The 19,363-nt window shown below is 41.1% G+C and overlaps 1 protein-coding gene across 4 annotated transcripts; it reads right to left on the bottom strand.

Moving 5' to 3' along the window:
- Positions 1-482: 482 nt before the first annotated feature.
- Positions 483-19,239, bottom strand: FAM177B (family with sequence similarity 177 member B). 4 transcript variants are annotated; one of them, XM_070768004.1, is made up of 5 exons: positions 17,321-19,239; positions 5,999-6,179; positions 5,648-5,714; positions 2,358-2,455; positions 483-1,724 (listed from the first exon to the last, which is right to left on the bottom strand). In XM_070768004.1, exons 2-5 carry the CDS (start codon positions 6,167-6,169, stop codon positions 1,542-1,544), a joined length of 519 nt encoding a protein of 172 aa, XP_070624105.1. In that variant the 5' UTR covers positions 6,170-6,179; positions 17,321-19,239; the 3' UTR covers positions 483-1,541. The 4 variants fall into 4 exon arrangements, with proteins under 4 accessions (XP_070624105.1, XP_070624102.1, XP_070624104.1 ...); XM_070768001.1 differs by lacking the exon at positions 17,321-19,239 and adding an exon at positions 14,441-15,063 and having other exon boundaries at positions 5,999-6,400; XM_070768003.1 differs by lacking the exon at positions 17,321-19,239 and adding an exon at positions 14,441-15,062.
- Positions 19,240-19,363: the final 124 nt, after the last annotated feature.

The following is a 19,363-nucleotide window of genomic DNA, read 5'->3' as shown; positions in this document are numbered from 1 at the left end:
GGCCTCATATCATTCAGAAATCTAGCCCAACCTTCTTTACAACATGAAGCTTTCTAAGAGGACAAGCATCCAGGTGCAAGTGCTTATCAAGCATCCAGTTGCGTCATATTTGCTACTCTCTGTTTACCCAAGCAAGTAACATAGCCAAGGCCATAGTCAATGTAGGTGAGGCTATATGAGGACATGAATTCCAGAAGGCATTGTTCTTTGGGGACCTTCAATATAACAGTCTATCGGCTCAGTCCCATTAGTTATGTCTGACTCTTTGCAACCTCATGGACTGTAGTCTGCCAGGCTCCTCTTTGCATGGGACTTTTCAGGCAAGAATACTGGCGTAGATTACCGTTTCCTCCTCCAGGGGGCCTTTCCAGCCCAGAGATTAAACCCACATTTCCTGCATCTCTTGCATTGGCAGGCAGATTCCTTACCACTGAACCACCTGGAAAGCCTATAAGTCATTAATTAGGCATTAGCAACTAATATTCACAGTTTTAAAAAGAGTTTTCATATTTATTATTTCAGTGTGTTTAACAATAACTCTTGAGAAACAAATAAAACCCCCATTTTACAAAGAAAGAAGTAGAGGCTCAGAAATTAAGACATCTAAAATTATACAACTAGTAAGAAGCAGAATTGAAACTTGAACCCAGGTCTTATTATTGCAAAACCTATAGTTTTGTATATCATAGCTACCTTTGGCCAGTACAACCTGTGTTACGCACTTATGATTTCCATGTCTGATCTTTACAGTTTTCCAAAATTTGTTGACAAGTTAACGAGAGAGTCATTTACTTTTTCCAAATACTTTCTGTAGGACTTAGATTGCCATTTATTTTTTATGTGTTTGGGGAAAAATGCACCCAACTCTCAAAGATTGCTATGTCATAACAGAGTTATTAGCAATGTTTGCTTATTGGGGAAAGCAAGCCTCAAGTAAACCAGCACAGCTGTAGGGAAGGACATCCCTTATGTGAAACCCCAAAAGAAAGTTTTATTTAGACTTTATGATGCCCAAAGTTTCTTTTTAGGAACCGAGGGTTCTTTTCTACATCCTTGCCACCTGACAAAGAGTTTTGGCCTAAAACTCCCATGTCCAAGTTCCCTAAGGCATTTATGTGCTGTGCTATGCTGTCCTTAGTCACTTCAGTCATGTCTAACTCTTTGCAACCCTATGGACTGTAGCCCACCAGTCTCCTCTGTCCATGGGATTCTCCAGGCAAGGATACTGGAGTGGGTTGCCATGCCCTCTTCCATAAGGCACTTACACTACTATGCAAATATCAATACTAACAGCCCACAACTGATGGACAGGACTTGCACCACTGGGGTGGAGTTGGGTTTCAGGGCTTATAAATAAAAATGTATATTGAGAAAGAAACCACAATTGTTCTTATGATGGCTTGCAATTCCTGGCTAGTGGAGAATAAATCACAAAGAGATTAAGATCAGATCTGGCTCAGAAGCACCACCTGTGGTGCTGTTGCCATGGTAATCAATGACCAGGGAACAGAAATCCAGGGGAACCATAGCCTGGCTGCCCATCAGGAGCTGGAATCTGCCATCGGGCCCTCCCTGGATGAGGCGCTCCACTGAGAAATGCCCTCCGCAACATCTTGTAGCCTTGTTCCATACTCACGGCCCCTGGCCTCCAGGTGACATTTCTCATTAGGAACACTGGCTGGTTGGGCCTTTGATCCATTCTCTTCACTTCCCTTGTCACATTGCTAATATAAAGAGAAATAAGGAAATGTTTACCTGTAAACCCAATACCTCTGACCTCTACATCTTATAGAGACACCCTTCTAAGAAGCTTCTCCTATAAGCAATCTCAGGTTTCACACCACCTTCTACAACCTATCTCGTGATGTTCTAACTTCACACCAGAGGCAAATATGAATAAACTTCATGGGGTAAGGCACCTTAGAAAAATAAGTCAGTGATCATGGGGGCTCAGTGAAACTGCAGTACGTGAAATACCATGTGGGAAATGCTCCTCTCTATAGGCCCAGATCCAGAGAAGGCAATGGCACCCTACTCCAGTACTCTTGCCTGTAAAGTCCCATGGACAGAGGAGCCTGGTAGGCTGCAATCCATGGGGTCGCTAAGAGTCAGACACGACTGAGCGACTTCACTTTCACTTTTTACTTTCATGCATTGGAGAAGGAAATGGCCACCCACTCCAGTGTTCTTGCCTGGAGAATCCCAGGGACAGGGGAGTCTGGTGGGCTGCTGTCTATGGGGTCGCACAGAGTCGGACACGACTGAAGCGACTTAGCAGCAGCAGCATAGACCCAGACCAGAAACACCCAACATTCCCATCTCAGGGCTCTTGCTGTCCCCATCAGAATGTGACATACCTTACTTTGTGTTCTACAGTACTCATTTAACATATACTGGTACTTGGGCTGATGAAGACCAAAGAAGACAGCAAATCTTTCACCAAGAAATTCACAGGCTAGAAGAAAGAAGAAGCACTTTGGTAAGCTGAATTAAGAATGAAAGCTTAGAGTCTGTGGACATGCCAAGAGTTTCAACTAGCCCACAGATTGTCTATTATTACACTTACCTTCAAGGCTGACAAGATATTTTAATTCCTGTAGACTCTCACAAATTTTGGGAATCAAAGGGAATTTGTTAAATCTTGTATCTTCATATAGGGTGGCTTCTAAACTATGTTTTTCAGGTGAATATATCAAGAGATCTTCAAAATACTTAATAACAAGTACAGGTCCTGAGCAATCAGAATAGATGTTGTCCATTTACACGTGTGTCATCTGATCATCAGCTGTGAGTACATTGCAAATGATACCAAAAATTAAATCCAGTATTACCAAGACCCATGTCAGAAATTCTTCCATGCATCAAAAAAAACTCCTCCCTAAGCAGCAATTTAAGTAAAGCTTTCTTTATCTGCCTTCACTTCAGTAGTAAGGTGGCTTGCAGCCTCAGGGATTGTTAGAGTCAGGAATAAAGGGTTAGCATGAATAATGAGTGGTTTCCAGAAGGTCTTTCCTAGAGATGTTCTCTCTTAAAAGTACAGGACTAGAGGACTTCCTTGGCAGTCCAGTGGTTAAGACTTCTCTTTCCGATTCAGGGGGTGCAGGTTTGATTCCCGGTGGGGGAGCTAAGATCCCACAGGTCTTGTGGCCAAAACCCCAAAACATAGAACAGAAGCAATAATGTAACAAATTCAATAAAGACTTTAGAAATGAGCCACATCAAAACATGTAGGACTTCTGATGCACCTCCTCCCATTAGAGGACTTTGTGATTCCCATGCTTTGTTCCACTTCTAAAGATACCGCTCATACAGACATCAAAATGACGCCTTCTATTTTTTTTTAATGTGCTTTATCCTTTCAGAAATACTCTAGCTTTTTAATCTCTTTGTTTGCCACAGTGCCCAGTACATGTGCATAAGAGAAGTTTCTAAAATATTAGCATCTCAGGACGTTTTCCTGTTTATGATCTACTAGAATTTTAAATTGAAGAAATTAGTTACCAGTGTCATCTGGATTCCAGTTCTCACCAAAGTCTCTGTGTAGAGATCAGGATATTGACTGTTAACATATTTATGCCTCCACTATAGTCTGGAACCCCCAGGCAGAAGCTCTTTAAGATTACAGTTCTATATGGAACCCAGAGGTGGAAAGATTCCCCGTGTGTCCTATCCCCGTCATCTGAAATCAAAGCCCAACGTGGAAATCACTGTAGTCCCCATTCTCCTTCACACTTTCATATTGTTGTGCTGAGTTTTCCTTTTTTTAACATGACCTGATCTTTTAAGTTTCCATCCCTCACTGACTAAAGCAACTTAGCAGGCACACACAAGGATCGCTAAAGTAATTTTCAAATTACTAACCCTCTGTTGCTGCTGCTGCTAAGTCGCTTCAGTCATGTCCGACTCTGTGCGACCCCATAGACAGCAGCCCACCAGGCTCCCCCGTCCCTGGGATTCTCCAGGCAAGAACACTGGAGTGGGTGGCCATTTCCTTCACCAATGCATGAAAGTGAAAAGTGAAAATGAAGTTGCTCAGTCGTGTCTGACTCTTAGCGACCCCATGGACTGCAGCCCACCAGGCTCCTCTGTCCATGGGTACTGGAGTGGGGTGCCATTGCCTTCTCCACTAACCCTCTACCTTGATCTAAAAGTACTTAGGGCTCATACCATCTGACTAAATCACCCTTAATGTAATTTAAGGTCACCCTGGTCACTTTCATGTTCCCCAAGCTGGCATTGGCCAGACATACTTTCAGAACTCTCTTAAGGTGTCTCCTCCAGAGGTCACCATTCCTGAGTACTCCAGTCTATAGTCCATATATACCTCCTACCCTGGGAAGTGTAACAACAAAGCATCATTATAAGCATGTTTACTGGCCAGTATTATTCATCGAATATTAAGGTCCTTGAAAGCAAAGACTGTCATTTGTCTTTGAGTCCCAGGGACCTGCACAGTGCTGAGCATATGAGTATTCAGTAAATGTTTATTTAATGAATGAACGGCAATCAATTCCTAAGAGCTATGCTTTCTATTTTCTCAGATTTTAAAAGTTGTTTTCCCTCCATCATATACACATGTTTGGTTAGTTGCTCAGTTGTGTCCAACTCTTTGCAACCCTGTGGACTGTACTCTGCCAAGCTCCTCTGTCCATGGGGTATTTCAGGCGAGAACACTGGAGTGGGTTGCCATTTCTTTCTCCAGGGGATCTTCCTGACCCAGGGATCTAACCTGCCTCACATTGCAGGCAGATTCTTTACCCACTGAGCCACCAGGGAAGCCCATCATATACATAAGTATATATGAATTAGAACGAAGTGAGTAATTAGATGTTGCCAATTGTGTTTTTTTTAACTGGTGAAAGTCAAACAAAACAAGATTTACTATTCATTTTTTATAAATAAATAAATACAGGAGCCCCGGTGGCTCAGAGGGTAAAGGGTCTGCCTGCAGTGCAGGAGACCTGGGTTCAATCCCTGGGTCAGGAAGATCCCCTAGAGAAGGAAATGGCAACCCACTCCATTATTCTTGCCTGGAGAATCCCATGGATGGAGGAGCTTGGCAGGGTACAGTCCATGGGGTCGAAAAGAGTTGGACACAGCTGAGTGACTTCACTTTCATTTTCTCTTATAAATAGCCACTTAGGCCATTCATTATCTCCTTGAGAGAGGTCAATAAAAGTCTTACTAATAGTAGAATGATTATGACAAGGGAACTGGGAACTGTGTCAGATAACAATAGTTAAAATCAAGAAAGAACTTGGAAGTTTATTCATGTGAAGAGTCCACTCAGTGAGGACTGACTATTGTCTTCAAATGTTTGAAACTCTGTCCTATGAAAGAGGAATCTAGATCGGTTTTGTCTGGCCTTTAAAAGAGACAATTAGGATCAAGGGGGAAAACTCTAAAAGAAGGTTTAAAGGAAGATAGAGTTTACTAACAAGAGCTGGGAAAAGATGGCAAGGTCTCCCTGAAGATGTGAGGCTCTATGCCTTCAGGAATGTTCCAGTGTAGATCTGGAAGTGAACAGATCTTCAGAATGCTGTGGAGTGGATTAAACCACTTCAAGTCTCGTCTAACTCTGAGGGTCTATAAGCCTGTATTTATGACAGAAAAAACAAACAAACAAACCCACCATAGCAGTACTTACTAGAAAATGAGGTTCTTGCTATTTGCCCTGCACAAAACCATAGGTAGGGCCCCCAGGCAAGTTTAGACTAAAAAAGAACAAGAAAGGGAAACCAGGTTAGAGTAATTAATAACAGAAGTGATGACTGCAGAATCTGCAGTATAGAGGCTTCAACATGCTTTGTAATAGGTTCCATTTTCTCTTTTATAGATGAGAAAACGAAGATGATCAAAATTATAAGCTGATTGTACACAGCTCCAGAAAGCAAACCAGAACAAGGAGTTAGCTTAAAACTATTTTTGACAAAACTTGTTGGTTTTATCTCTCATTCACTCAGCCCCCATGTTCACTAATAATGATAATCTAACTTACAGGATCAAGTGTTGAATTTGTTGTCTGTTCATTTTCTTCCTCTTCCTCCTCCTCTGTGCTATATTCTTCCATGATGTCTCCATCAGCAAAATGGATAATTCTTCTGGGAGTTGTCCTTTTGGAAGGTCCACTCTCCTCTAGTTCTAACTGCTGGAAATTGTCTTTTTCCATAAGGAAATAACTAGTAAGTGAAAATCAGGACACTTTAGAACAAGTTGTCCAGGAGAGTGTTATATAGCAGAGACATGTCTAGTCATTTTCTTTTTCCTTTTTGGCCATTTTGTGCAGTGTGTGGTATCTTAGTTCTCCAACCAGGGATCAAACCCTCACCCTCTGCAGTGCACAGGCAGAGTCTTAACCACCAGGGAAGTCCTTGCTGATTATTTAGTTATTCTTGATGGACTGTGAAGACAAAGAGTTCACAGGTAATCACAACCATGATCTCATCAGTTCTTCAAATCTAATACAGGACTGTCTAGCTCTGTACCAAAATGGAAAAGGTTTAATTAGCAGTGAAAATGTGAACTTTAGGTCTTCAAACAAATATGTCAGCAGGGTTCCTTTACACCTTATTAATTGCAAAATCCACAGCTGCTAGTGGGGAGTGTCCATCAACCTGCGGAAATTCCTCAGTCATTTCAATGAATACTGAGAAGCAATACAAGTAGTGGTGAAGAGTACAATCTTTACACAAAACAGCTGAAAATATTTGCCAAGTATATATCTGATAAGGAACTTATTTTGAGAACATATTTTTAAAAAACCACTGCAATTTATAAAATATAAACAACTCGATTTAAATAGGGGCAAAGAATTTGAATAGACACTTTACCAAAGATTTATAGGTGGCAAATAAATTTAGGAGAAGTGCTCAATGTCAGTCATTAGAGAAATACAAGTGGAAACCATATGTCATATCATAACATAGTCACTGGAAGGCAAAAATTAAAGACTAACAATGCCAAGAGATGAGGAGTAAATGAAGCAACTAGAACTGTCATATGTTGCTTGCTAGTGGGACTGCAATGGCACCCCACTCCAGTACTCTTGCCTGGAAAATCCCATGGATGGAGGAGCCTGGTAGGCTGCAGTCCATGGGGTTGCTAGAGTCGGATATGACTGAGCAACTTCACTTTTACTTTTCACTTTCCTGCACTGGAGAGGGAAATGGCAACCCACTCCAGTGTTCTTGCCTGGAGAATCCCAGGGTCGGAGGAGCCTGGTGGGCTGCCATCTATGGGGTCGCACAGAGTCAGACATGACTGAAGTGGCTTAGCAGCAGCAGCAGTGGGACTGCAATGGTATGGCCACTTTGGGAAACAGTTTGTATATGTGTGGGTCAAGTGTGTCCAATTCTGTGACCCTACTGGAGTTGGTGTGCCATTTTCCTCCTCCATGGGATCTTCCCAACCCAGGGACTGAACCCAATCTCCTGTGTCTCCTGCACTGCAAGTGGATTCTTTACCTGCTAAGCCATCAAGGAAGCCTAGAAAACAATTTGGAAGTTTCTTAAAAACATATACTTAACCATATAATCTTGTAATTCCACATCTAGATATTTACCCAAGAGAAACAAAAACATATGTCAGTATAAAGATGTATATGTGAACATTCTTATCAACTTTATTTATAAGAGCCCCAAACTGAAAACAATCCATATGTCCATCAGCTGGTAAAAAGATGAACAAAATGTGGTATGTCTATGCAATGCAATACTGCTCAGTGATTAAATGTTACTGGACAACAAATATTTGCAATACTCTGAAGCAATCTCAACAGCATCATGCAAAGTAAAAGATGCCAGATTCTGTATGATTCTGTTTATTTGAAATATTAGTAGTAGAACACAGATCAGTGTTTGCTAGGACTGAGAGGATGGAGAAGACTGACTACAAAGGGGCCAAGGGAACTTACGAGGGTGAGGGGACTGTTCTCATAGATAGCATGATTGTAGTGACGGTTGGAGAAGGCAATGGCACCCCACTCCAGTACTCTTGCCTGGAAAATCCCATGGACGGAGGAACCTGGTAGGCTGCAGTCCATGGGGTCGATAAGAGTTGGACACGACTGAGTGACTTCACTTTCACTTTTCACTTTCATGCATTGGAGGAGGAAATGGCAACCCACTCCAGTGTTCTTGCCTGGAGAATCCCAGGGACGGCGGGGCCTGGTGGGCTGCCATCTACGGGGTCGCACAGAGTCGGACATGACTGAAGCGACTTAGCAGCAGCAGCAACAGCAGCAGCTGTTGTGAAGTACTTATCACTTAATAGTGTGTATATATCAGACACTGCTCTAATTTAGTAAGTACACTATTTTCTTTATTTTTTTTTTTGAGAGCAAAACACCTAACACTATTTTCTTAATATTTCATATATTATATCAGCAAACATGGGAGGCTGAGCTGATGTGGAAGAATTTTCCTTCCTGTTCGAAACATACAGAAATGCTGGATAAAATTAAACAAACAAAACATTAAATCAGGCTGCCCTTAAGGAAGTAATAAAGAGAGAGAGTCAGGGAGAGAGGAAGGGAAGGACTAAGGGAGGTGGGAAGGAAGGAGGAGGAAAAGAGGAGAAAAGGAAGAAAAATAGAAAGCCAGGTTAGGTGTTAGGAAAAGAGAGGAAACTCAAAATCATATCATGAGCTGAAACTGAGATGGTTCCTGGAATTTCAGAATTAGATATAGGCCTTGAGGCTAGGGCTTTAATACTGGTGTGGAGAGGACAGAGTCTTAAATCACAAATCCCATGAGTGTAAGGGGATGAAATGAAGCAACCTGCATAAAACTAAGATAATAAAGTACCATCTTATTATAAAATATGGAGGAGAAAAACTATCTGCTGGTCTATAAAAGTGGCAAAATAATTTATCATCTCTCAAGGCAACATGGGTAGAAATAGTCACATGAAAAACACTATGGGCCACGTGAGCCCCGGGCCAGGACCACATACTGGCTTGTGGCCCGAGTTCATAGTCCTCATCTGGTCCTGAAATGAAGCTGAGTGACCTGAAGTCATCGCAGTCCACAGAACTCTCAGATGCAAATGCAAATGCAAATGCAAATAACGCTGGAGAGAGAGTTCAACCAGACTGGGAACGCTGGACCTCCACTGCAAAAAACACCCTAAGCAGGCACTAACTGCAAATACTTGGAAATCATATGACCAAACCAACCATCAGGAGGAGGGTTCAGCAAATGAAATGGAAACATTTGGGAGAGCCCTCATCCAAGAATGAGGAACGATAAACATGAAGTTTTAAAAATGAAGGATGAGTTTTAAAATCTTTTAAAAAGCTTTAAAAGTGATGGAGATTCAGTGATCAAGGCTTCACCTTCCAATGCGAGGGGTATGAGTTTGATCTCTGGTTGGGGAGCTAAGATTGCCCATGCCTCGGGGCCAAAAAACCAAAACATAAAACAGAAGCAGTATTGAACAAATTCAATGAGGACTTTTTAAAAAAATGGTCCACATTAAAAAATCTTTAGAAATGAATATGTTTAATATATTCCAAAAGGTAAAGGAAGCAAAACATTATAAAATCCAAAAGGAGCAGGTTGATTTGAAAAATAACCAAACAGAAATTCCAGAAATGAAATATATAGGACCATAGGATAGGTTGGATGTAGATTGAACATAGTAAAGAAATTGGAGGAAATCTCTCATAAAACACATATGTATGTGTGTATATATACACACATACATATACATATACATATATATTCTGTTACCATGAAATATGTACTTCCCTGGTAGCTCAGACAGTAAAAGCGTCTGCCTACAATGTGGGAGACCCGGGTTAGATCCCTGGGTTGGGAAGATCCCCTGGAGAAAGAAATGGCAACCCACTCCAGTACTCTTGCCTGGAAAATCCCATGGACAGAGGAGCCTGGTAGGCTACAGTCCATGGGGAAGCAAAGAGTTGGACATGACTGAGCAACTTCACTACCATGAAACATATATTAAAATATATATACATAGTCTGTTAAGATGAAAGCAAAGTTATGAGCTAAGGAATAGATGAGAAAATTCAGTATACATTTAATGGAAGTTCTGAAAGAAGTGAATAGAAATAATGGGGCTATGAATTTTTCATATTTGAAGAAAGACACAAATCTTCAAATATTAGTAACATGAGAATACTAAGGTGAATAAAAGAAAATCAAACCTGATCATAGAAATTATGGAAAATCTTGGACTTCCCTGGTGGTCCAGTGGTTAAGAACCGGCCTGCCAATGCAGGAGGCATGGATTTGACCCCTGCTCTGGGAAGCCTCCACATGCCATGGGGCAGCTAAGCCTATGAGCCACAACTACTGAGCCCACGCTCCAGAGCCTGTGCTCTGCAACAAAAAAGAAGTCACCTGAAATGAGAAGCCCGAGCACTGCAACTAGAGAAAGCTCTCATGCAGCAATGAAGATGCTGTGCAGTCAAAAATAATTAATAAAATGTTAAAAATAAATAAATAATAGAAAGTATGGAAAATCTTAAATTTTATAATAGATGGGCAGATTAGCATCAATTGAGATCAGAAGATAATTGATGATTGCCATGAAGAACTCAATATCCATAAACAACAAGGTCTGACTGTATAGCACAAGGAACTATATTCAATATTTTGTAATAATCTGGAAGGGAAAAGAATCTGAAAAATTATGTACATAATATACACACACATATTTTCTGGTGTACATTTATAACCAACTATACTTGGATAAAAAATTGAAAACATTTTTAGAAAAGAATTCAATATCTAGCTAAAAATTATTATTTTTATTAGGTTGGGGCAAAGTAATTTTGGTTTTGCATTGTTGACACTTGCCTTTGATACTGGAATACATTCTTAAATAAATGTGGCTATGTTATAGAGGAGACTGAAAAAGTTGGCTTAAAACTCAACATTCAGAAAACTAACATCATGTATCCAGTCCCATCACTTCATGGCAAATAGATGGGGAAACAATGAAAACAGTGACAGATTTTATTTTGAGGGTCTCCAAAATCACGGCAAATGGTGACCGTAGTCATGAAATTAAAAGATGCTTGCTCCTTGGAAGAAAATCCATGACAAACCTAGACAGCATATTAAAGAACAGAGACATTACTTTGCCGACAAAGGTCTGTATAGTCAAAGCTACGGTTTTTCCTGTAGTCATGGATGGATGTGAGAATTGGACTATAAAGAAAGTTGAGCACTGAGGACTTATGTTTTTGAACTGTGGTGTTGGAGAAGACTCTTGAGAGTCCCTTGGAGTACAAGTTGATCCAACCCGTCCATCCTAAAGGAAATCAGTCCTGAATGTTCATTGGAAGGACTGATGCTCAAGATGAAACTGCCATACTTTGGCCACCTGATGAGAAGAACTGACTCATTTAAAAAGACCCTGATGCTGGGAAAGATTGAAGGCGGGAGGAAAAGAGGACGACAGAGGATGAGATGGTTGGATGGCATCACCTACTCGATGAACATGAGTTTGAGTAAGCTCAGGGAGTTGGTGACGGACAGAGAAGCCTGGCTTGATGCAGTCCATGGGGTTGCAAAGAGTAGGACACAACTGAGTGACTGAATTGAACTGAACTGAATGTGCATTTCTCGCCTTTTTTTTTTTTTTTTTGCCAATGACTTATTACTTGCTGCTTATTTTATATGTATCTTAGACTATGGAAATGGTTAGACAAAAAGCAAATTTGAGCGATTTCCTTTTTCGAGTTCAAAATGGGTCGTACAGCAGCAGCGACAACTCACAACATCAGCAATGCATTTGGCCTAGGAACTGCTACTGAATTACAGTGCAGGGGTGGTTCAAGAAGTTTTGCAAAAGAGATGAGAGCCTTGGAGATGAGGAGTGCAGTGACCAGCCATTAGAAGTTGATAAAAACTAATTGAGAGCCATCATTGGAGTTGATCCTCTTAAGTTGCTGAAGAACTCAACGTCAGCCACTTTATGGTTGTTCAGCATTTGAAGCAAATTGAAAAGGTGAAAAAGCTCACTAAGTGTGTTCCTCATGAGCTGACCACAAATCAAAAAAATCATCGTTTTGAAATGTCATCTTGTCTTATTTTAGGCAACAACAACGGACCATTTCTTGATCAGATTTTGACGTAGGATGAAAAGTGGATTTTATATGACAACTGGTGACAACCAGCTCAGTGGTTGAACCAAGAACCTCCAAAGCACTTCCATAGCCAAATTTGCACCCCAAAAATGTCATGGTCACTGGCAGTCTGCTGCTGGGCTGATCCACTACAGCCTTCTGAATTTCATCGAAACCATTACATCGAAGTATGCTCAGCAAATCAAGGAAATGCACTGAAAACTGCAACAGTTTCAGTCTGCATTGGTCAATAGGAAGGGCCCAATTTTTTCCAAGGCAATGCCTGACTGCACATGGCACAACCAACACTTCAAAAGTAGAACAATTTGGGCTTCAAAGTTTTGCTTCATTCGCCATATTCACCTGACCTTTTGCCAACTACCGCTTCTTTAAGCATCTTGACAACTTTTTGAAGGGAAAACGCTTCCACAACCGGCAGGATGCATAACATGAGTTTGTAGAATCCTGAAGCATGGATTTTTACACTACAGGAATAAACAAACTTATTTCTTGTGGGCAAAAATGTGTTGATTGTAATGGTTCCTATTTTGATTAATAAAGATATGTTTGAGCCTAGTTATAATGATTTAAAATTCACAGTCTGAAACCACAATTACATTTGCACCAACTTAATAATTGATTAGTCTCAGGTGTACAGCAAAGAGATTCCATTTTTTGTATGTATATTATTTCAAACTCTTTTCCACTACAGATTATTACAAGATATTGAATATAGTTCCCTGTGCTATACAATAGGTCTTTGTGTTTATTTTATATATAATAAAATGTATTTGTTAATTTCAAACTCCTAATTTACTCCTCCCCCCTCCCCACTTTCCCCTTTGGTAATCATATATTTGCTTTCTACACCTGTGAGCTTATTTCTGTTTTTAAATAAGTTCATTTGTATCATTATTTTTAGATTCCTCATATAAGTGATATCATATGATACTTGTCTTTCTCTGTTCGACTTACTTTACTTAATATGATAATCTAGGTCCATCCATGCCAGCTAAACAGTTATTGAGAATGAAATAATGGCATTTCATGACCTATAAAAACGTAGTTAACCATTCCTGCATCTTCACTGAATGAATAATATAAAATTATATGTCAGTTAGAAGGCAAGTGAGCACAGAAGCAAGAGATGCGAGAAACAAATGTAAATAAGTGAGTAATCGCCAAGTCGCTTCAGTCGTGTCCGACTCTGTGAGACTCCATAGACGGCAGCCCACCAGGCTCCCCCGTCCCTGGGAGTCTCCAGGCAAGAACACTGGAGTGGGTCGCCATTTCCTTCTCCAATGCATGAAAGTGAAAAGTGAAAGTGAAGTTGCTCAGTCGTGTCTGACTCTAGCGACCCCATGGACTGCAACCTACCAGGCTCCTCCGTCCATGGGATTTTCCAGGCAAAAGTATTGGAGTGGGGTGCCATTGCCTTCTCCAATAAGTGAGTACACAAAGTGACAAATCTTAATAGTGACTCTTAAAAACTCTGTTTTGGTATGGCATAGCGTAAGAACAAAGAAGTATTAAGTATTAGACAATAATAACAAAAATATGAGGGGCTGACCTCTTTAAGTATTGTTTTGAAATAGGAGAGGATTAGTGTGCATGTTGACAATTTAAAGGCAACTAGAAAAATAATGGAATTAGAATATATAGCTCACAGCCAGTTGGAAAAAATCAAAGGAAATGAACATCCCACAGAAGGCAATAAAGAGGGAAGAAAGAGAGCAAAGGAAAAGCATGAAAAATGAAAACACCAGAAATAATTTCCAATAAAATATTAGAAAAAATTCCAAATAAGTCAGTGGTCATAATACATATAAGTCAATTATCAGCCACCTATCAAAATGAAAAACAGCAGATTGAATTCTTTTAAGATTTTATGGGCAAGAAAATAGTATTGAATACACACATACATATATATGTTTATGTATGTATGAATCAGTCACCAGATTGGTACAATGCTGAATTTATGCCACTGTCAGAGTTAGCAAAAACTGTCAAGAGTTAAATTTGTTATCTAAACCAAGGTGACGTGAGACCCTCTCAGCCCAGGGTCCCCTGAGGAGTCTCAGGGATGCACATGGTGTTTCCTGACTGACTTAGTGGCAGTGTATCACAAAAGAGTCTTGCTAAGGAGAAGGAAGAGTTGGTACCACTTAGTTTCTGATGCCAAAGACCAGCAAAAAGCAAAACAAACAAACAAAACATTGTAACTTGGTGTTTAAATATGCTGAGCCTAATACTACTGCAAAACTAAATATTGTCAGTGCTGTGAGAAATAAAGCATTCCATATGATCAGAAGAAATTTAAAACATTTTCAAAAGACAACTCACCAATGTTATTCCTCTGCTTTTTCTTTCATTGCTCTAACTGGTTATGGTTGGTTTTGAAAGCCTTGACTGTGCTGACGTGGGAAGGTTTTCTTGTGTGCGTCTTACAGGGCGGAACGTATTTGAGTTGTGGGAAGGTCAGATGTATTTACACATTAAATAAACCCTGTGGCTCCCAAACTTGTCTTCATCTTAGGATTATCTGGGAGCCCTTTTTTAAAATTTCAAGGCCAGGACATACTCGAGATCCTCAGTCTCTAGGAGGGGGATATGGCCTCAGTTATTGGTGACCAGCTCCCTAAGGAAAGCAGGAAGAAATGTGACTTCTAAATTGAGCAGACTTGTGGTGTACTGCAGAAAGAACCAACGGCAAGCAAAGATAGACGTCTTATTTGTTTTTTTCAAGAGGTTTTTTTTTTTTTTTTTTTTTGCTTTCCGCTTTCTCAGGCCTTCTTGCCTTTCCCCAGGCAGAAAACCTTAAACATCAAAAGTTTAAAATTAAGATCCAGCCGTCTCATTATAGTCAATTTACCTCTCCAAATCATCTCCCAACTCAGATATTTCCAAACCAAACAAAATTGTCCATCCCTAATTTACCTGGCTCACCCTTGTTATATTACAAACAAATGATATGATGGCATCTGGTCCCATCACTTCATTGCAAATAGAAGGCAAAAAAGTAGAAGTAGTGACAGACGTTATTTTCTTGGGCTCCAAAATCACTGCAGATGGTGATTGCAGCCATGAAATTAAAAGATGATTGTTCCTTGGAAGGAAAGCTATGACAAACCTAGACAGCATATTAAAGAGCAGAGATATCATTTTGCTGACAAAGGTCTGTATAGTCAGAGCTATGGTTTTTCCAGTAATCATGTATGGATGTGAGAGTTGGACCATATTGATGCTTTAGAACTGTGGTGCTGAAGAAGATTCTTGAGAGTCCCTTGGACAGTGAGAAGATCAAATCAGTCAATGCTAAAGGAAATCAACCCTGAAAGAACAGATGGTGAAGCTGAAGCTACAATACTTTGGCCACCTGATGTGAAGAGCTGACTCATGCTGGGAAAGATTGAGGGCAGGAGGAGAAGGGGACAACAAAGGATGAGATGGTTGGATAGCATCATCAACTCAATGAACACGAATCTGAGCAAACTGGGAGATCGTGAAAGACACGGGAGCCTGGCATGCTGCAGTCCGTGGAGTTGCAAAGAGTTGGACGTGACAAATGGTATCTGTTGGCTTTCTGAAGAAAATTGTAGTTTCTGTTCTTTGAAATACTGTTATGCATGAAATAGACATATTCATCTTTACAATCAGAGTGTTCAAAGCCCATGGTGTTGGTGAGAGAGAACGAGGGAGGGAGTGAGAGAAAGGGCTAGTTTGTAGTCTATTTAGTGAAGTTTTCTGCCACCTAATGGACATTTCAGAATATGCTATGCAAAATTCATCTTTGTAACACTGTGTCTGTCATTTAGAGGGGACTCAATATTGAAGTGTGGAATCTACTTGTTTTTATTTACCAAAATCTTGGGAGCACCACCAACTTCACACCAAGTACCTAGACTCGGATGTTTTGTAAGTGATATTGCTGTTTAGTCGATAAGTTGTGTCCAACTCTTTGCAACCTCATGGACTGTACTTAGCCCACCAGGCTCCTCTGTCCATGAGATTTCCCAGGCAAGAATACTGGAGTGGGTTACCATTTCCTTCTCCAGGGGATCTTCCCAACCCAGGGATAGAATCTGTGTATTTTCATTGGCAGGCAGATTCTTTACCACTGCACCACCTGAGAAGTGATATTTTGGAGGGTCAAGTATTTCCTACAACATACTTTAATTCTTATGATAGCCTCTAGTTTTTTCTTAAAAAAAAAAAAAAAATCTAGTTTATCAAGGATTGCTCCCAAGAGTATCGTGTAATTAACACACCCTCTGGGATTCCTGATCTTTCAATACTGGAGTACCCCAGGGCTCAGCCACTAGACTCGTTCTGATTTTTATCTACTCCCCATTTGGCCCTATGGCTTTAAATACTATTTAAATATAAATACACACATTTATATCCAACGTTTATATCTCCCTGAATCTCAGATGCATAACAGACACCTCGATCCTCATGTCTAAATCTGCTCATACTTTCAGTGCACCCTTCTTCCTGAAACCACTCCCCTCCTCCCAGGCCCCACTCACACACTCCCATCTACTCCTCTGGCATTCTTCCCATTTCAATAAATGGCAACTCTATTCTTCCAGATCCTCAGACCTAAAACATTGGAGGCATTCTGATTCTTCTCCTATAATCACACCTCACCTTAAATCCACCAGGAAATTCTCTGGACTATTGCCAGGGTCCTAACACCATCAACCCCAGTTTAAGTCTCTCACCTGGATTATTGCAGTGCCTCCTAATTGGCTTCCTACTCTCTATACTCAAAAACAGAGTGTTAAATACAAAATCATACTGTGCCACTTCTCTACTTGTAACTCTCCAATGGGTTCCTGGCTCACCAAGAGTCAAAGCCGAAGTCCTTAGAACGGCCTACAGAGATGTGGATTTGGCCCCAGTACTTTCCTGGTCCCATTTTGCTCCACTTTCCCTCCGTTGACCTGCTTCATTCCGGCCGTTGCCCTCTTACTGCCATTCCCTTACCACCCAGCCTCTGTCCCTCGCAGGGACCTTGTGCGATCTGTTCTCTGGACGAGTCCCTCTTCTCTGAGACTTTGTTCCCTCACTTCCTTCAGATCTTTGACTCAAAGGTCGGCTGACAGAGTTCCTATCTGAATTCCATAGCACCCGCCCACTTCCTTCACCACCCCCACCCCGCAGCTTACCTCATTCTGTTTCATTACTTATCAACATTTAACACCATCTGTATTCACTTACCTCTTTCTGTCTCCCTCTCCCCTTCCTTCTCTGCCCGACCTTCCAGCCAGGGTGGAAGGGGTTTTTCCTGTGTGCTCCCCGCTTTATCTCCTGCCCTCTACAGTCCCTGACACAGGTGGAGCTCAGTATTTGTTTAATATGTGAATCATACAGTCAGTTCACTTTAATGGGTGGGGGAAGGTTCTACATGAGACTGGAAAAATAAGAACAGCTTTATGATTATTTCCTGATGTTGAAATGGCTACCTTATTTTTCATTACACTCACACACTCATTATGTTTCAATTAACTCCTTCACTGAAACACAGCATGTTCAGCTGTAGCAACAAAACAGCATACTTCTGCATCTTGGCATTTAACTTTGGGAAGGTATGACACCTTAAATTTCCTGGAGTTCTTTCAGTTTTCATTAATCAAAAAAAAAAAAAATGCAAATGAATCTGGTTAATGCAGAAGAGAATTGGCATTGGGTAACTACTGAGAGTTTATCAGCCCTGTCATAGGGGCCTGCGGTGACCCCAGCTCCCTTCCCTTTTTTCCAAGGGGGTTGGGAGAGCAAGCCTTGAAAGGACAGGACAGTTGAAGCCCGACTTCAGAGGGCAGAGGGCAGTATTCACTCCCAGCTTCTCTATGCCATTTCACCCAAGGACATGGGCCCTCTCCAATCAGTGACTCACCCCAGGCAGGCAGACAGAGGAATTCTGAGGAAATAGGAGTAAACGAACAGTATAAACAAACCACTGCTCCTCTTTGAGAAATGCTGACCTGGCAGGACTTTTCCATTAATCTTTCAGTACTAGACCCTGTACATGTACCCAAACACCACGGGTGACGTTACTAACATACCTGTGCTATTGGGGTAGTTTACCTGTGCTATTGGGGTATTTGTCAACTTTTCTTACATCATAGCAGATGATCTAGGAAATTCGTCCAAAATTCCGGAGGCGACCAGCCTGGGAGCTGCAGCCACCTGAGGCCCTGCCCAGCCAGCCCCAGAAAGCTGAGGAATAGCTTGAGGCAAATGGCCAGAGATGCTGTAGACAGTATCAAGCCAAAGGGTGATCCGACATTTTCTCTGAGACTCACCTCAAGCGCATCACAGGCATCAGATACGTCGAATTGCGTGATAGCTCTGGCCTTTTGGATAAGCACAGCCCGATGTAGTTTTTTCTTCTATGGTTCACAGTAGGCTCTCCCTCCAGATTAACTATTTTAATCTCTAGAGTTTACTACAAAGTTTTTCTTAAAACAAAAATGTAAATTCTAAGCAAGTAACTCAGTCTTTAGATACAAAATTCAAGTAAACCAAATCACACGTTTTTATGCACATATTGAGATAAAAAATGCCTTATTTTCTATACCACGATTACTCTAGAAGGCAATACTTCTGAATATGATTTTGAGTACATTTATATAGTACTGAAAATGCCACCTCAAAGCTCCCAAATTTCTCCGCAGAATATTGTATAGTGATAAGGTCTCTAACTTAGCTCACCATAGTACACAAGACTGCAGCATGCTGGCTAATACTGTGAATAAGATACATGCAGGCTGGAGGCTTCCCTGGTGGTCTGGCAGCTAAGACTCCACACTCCAAATGCAGGGGGCCTGGCTTCGATCCTTGGTCAGGGAACTAGACTCCACAGGCTCCAAGTAAGAGTTTACATGCTGCAACTAAAGATATCTCATGCCACAGTGAAGATCAAGGATCCTGCATGCCTCAAATAAGACCCAGTTCAGTTCAGTTGCTCAGTCGTGTCCGACCCTTTGAGACCCCATGAATTGCAGCATGCCAGGCCTACCTGTCCATCACCAACACCCAGAGTTTACCCAAACTCATGTCCATTGACTCATTGATGCCATCCAGCCATCTCATCCTCTGTCGTCCCCTTCTCCTCCTGCCCCCAATCCCTCCCAGCATCAGGGTCTTTTGCAACCAAATAAATAGATAAATATTAAAAAATAAAAAGACTATATGCAGGCTGATTTGAAACCTTGCTTTGAAATGAAAAGATAAGTACCAGTAAGCCAAAGAAAAACTGAA

Source organism: Bos indicus, chromosome 16, assembly GCF_029378745.1.
Source record: "Bos indicus isolate NIAB-ARS_2022 breed Sahiwal x Tharparkar chromosome 16, NIAB-ARS_B.indTharparkar_mat_pri_1.0, whole genome shotgun sequence".
NCBI classification, from domain to species: Eukaryota; Metazoa; Chordata; class Mammalia; order Artiodactyla; family Bovidae; genus Bos; species Bos indicus.
This window is presented reverse-complemented; position numbering and strand designations above follow the sequence as displayed.

Bases quoted from the DNA above. Each gene is read 5' to 3' on its own strand.
- FAM177B (XM_070768004.1), bottom strand. From the start codon at position 6,169: ATGGAAAAAGACAATTTCCAGCAGTTAGAACTAGAGGAGAGTGGACCT. The intron at 2,456-5,647 runs GTAAGTACTGCT...TCTTTCTTCTAG, and splicing joins AGCAAGAACCTCATTTTCTA to CCTGTGAATTTCTTGGTGAA. The intron at 1,725-2,357 runs GTATGTCACATT...TCTTTATATTAG, and splicing joins ACTGTAGAACACAAAGTAAG to CAATGTGACAAGGGAAGTGA.